The sequence below is a fragment of the Lactuca sativa genome, chromosome 4 (assembly GCF_002870075.4).
Source record: "Lactuca sativa cultivar Salinas chromosome 4, Lsat_Salinas_v11, whole genome shotgun sequence".
NCBI lineage: Eukaryota > Viridiplantae > Streptophyta > Magnoliopsida > Asterales > Asteraceae > Lactuca > Lactuca sativa.
In genome coordinates this window covers 202774526-202776757 of record NC_056626.2, presented here as the reverse complement: position 1 = coordinate 202776757, position 2232 = coordinate 202774526, and the positions used below count along the sequence as shown (strand labels likewise).

At 35.0% G+C, this 2232-nt stretch overlaps 1 protein-coding gene across 1 annotated transcript; it reads right to left on the bottom strand.

Annotated features, from left to right (window-relative positions):
- Nucleotides 1-1045: 1045 nt before the first annotated feature.
- LOC111894876 (cell number regulator 1) lies at nt 1046-1947 on the bottom strand. The gene is made up of 3 exons (XM_023890965.2): nt 1530-1947; nt 1353-1424; nt 1046-1275 (listed from the first exon to the last, which is right to left on the bottom strand). The coding sequence occupies exons 1-3, from the start codon at nt 1945-1947 to the stop codon at nt 1046-1048; spliced, it is 720 nt and encodes a 239-aa protein (XP_023746733.2).
- Between the last annotated feature and the right edge of the window lie 285 nt (nt 1948-2232).

Below are 2232 nucleotides of genomic sequence, written 5' to 3'. Positions count from 1 at the left end.
TGTCTAAAAAGAGTGACTCGTCTCAGTTGAACAGTTTCACTACCCATATAAGTACTAAAATAATCCGGAGTGCATAAGATTTTTTTTTCCTGATATATTTTTTCTATGAAAACACCACCAAAGTTGCACACACATGTGCCCCGTTTTGATGATTCTGTAGAAAAAAGAATCGGTCATATGTACACGATAAAAAAAACATATGTTTCTCATATTTGTAATGCAAATTTTCCAAAGGGTAAATTTGTGCACTATTGGTGTTGTAAAAAAAATGCAATATGCACAGATATTAAAAGTTAGGAACTATGACAACCACAAAATAGTTAGGAGCTATAAGAACCGATTATTTACAGTATAAGTATTAAAGGGTGAATACTGTAACACAGTTCATATATTAAACTATGAATACTATGTAAAAATACGTTCCAATATTCAAAATTTCATGCAGAAACCATGTTCCAATATTCACCTAATCCTCATGTATTTTAGATTTTTAGTTCACATAAATGGTAAAGCCCAATAGGCCATATGCTCATACTTATTGTATTTAAAACCCATGGCCCTCCCCATACTTATCACTTTTAATTGGCCCTTTTGCTATTAAAGGTATTTAATAGCCAAATTCACAAAGAAATCTTAATTGATTACATTATTACATTGGCGATGCTCCTAATTTTAAATGCCTGAAATCATTATATGTGCAATACCTGTTTACCTCAATAAATAAATACTTTCACAAGTTACGTTTCTTTGAACTATGTAAATAGTCTTATTAATACTCTATATTGGCTTCTTTGGTTTACTTCTAAGTTTTAGCGTTTCATTTTTTTTAAATTAGTTTGTATTAATTACTACATAAGCAATTAAACCGAACGCATATAACAAAATTCGTTATTCCACTTTATCATTACTTACTCCACTATACTCCTTTAATTGAATTGGAACGTAGTTGTCTTTTATAATAAATCGTTTTTAACATAAGAAATATATTTTGAAGTTTAGAATTATTGAAAAGATTGTGATCTTGAACCTCATTTATTTAGTGGTTTTATGCAATAGACTTACCAGCCGAAGGATTGAAACCTCGATGATTGAGCTCCCTATATTCTTGACAAAGTGCACAACATTCGCAACACAAGTGAGTTAGGCAGTCAGATGCAGGCTCTTCCATGAGTCCGAAACGGCCTCTTAGTTTGGTACGATAATTGCATGAAACCATACATGGCATTCCAATAACCAACGCCACTACTGTATAAATCAACCCACTCATTTCGCAAGCTGTAAAAAAAAGTAAAAATATTCATATTCTAGAAAACAGTGTAAATGTATCTAATATCGCTATTTCATGTACTTACACGTTCCACCATTGTCGATGGTTGCTGCAAGTTGTCCGAATGTCACACATGGACAAAACAGTGTAATGATAGCTGAAAAAGCAAAACAAAAACGATCATTTCCTTAATACACCATCACGATATACCAAAGTGTATTACATAAACAAGGTAGATCAAGTCGAAGAGCAAATTAAATACCATTTTCAGGATCATCCATACACTCAAACAGACCTGTCGTCCAACCCAACCGATTTGGCAATGGTAGTTGTGGGGCATATACTGGTTGTGGTGGTGGCGGTGGTTGTGGGGCATATACTACTGGTGGATGTGGCGGTGGCAGTGGTTGTGGGGCATATACTACTGGTGGTTGTGGCGGTGGCTGTGGTTGTGGAGCATATACTACTGGTGGTTGTATAAAAAACTGTGGTTGTATAACAATTTGTGGTAGGCCTGGTGCAGCTTGCGCATGCACTGTAATACCTTCTTGTTGCTCCGGAACAAAAATTTGTTCCGATGATGGAGGTTGTGTTGATTGTTGGCTAGTTTCTGGGTATTCGTTATGAACTTGGACCTTACCATCTTCAGTAGCATTAGAGATATCATCAACACGTGTCATTGTATTATCATGAGAATTGAGAAGAGTTTTTGAGATTATGTAGCATTATTTATTTATGGATCAGTAACAGTAGATGCAATTCATCATGCTTTCCATGACAATTGTTCTTGGGTGCGACGGCCGGCGTATGATAAGATAAAAGAAAACGTGAAATGCCAAAGAGAAGATGTCCTTTTTGGTCTACACAAGGGTATTTGTCTTGTAGTAATTAACGCCCACAGTTTGTCTTCTTTTCTATTGTTTGCTTCTTATAATGATGTGTAACAATGTACATAAGAGTTTCCC

Excerpts from the sequence above, each read along its gene's own strand:
- LOC111894876 (XM_023890965.2), bottom strand. The coding sequence starts at position 1,947 with ATGACACGTGTTGATGATATCTCTAATGCTACTGAAGATGGTAAGGTC. Across the intron at positions 1,425-1,529 it reads TATGGATGATCCTGAAAATG|CTATCATTACACTGTTTTGT; the intron begins GTATTTAATTTG and ends TTGCTTTTTCAG. Across the intron at positions 1,276-1,352 it reads CATCGACAATGGTGGAACGT|CTTGCGAAATGAGTGGGTTG; the intron begins GTAAGTACATGA and ends TTTTTTTTACAG.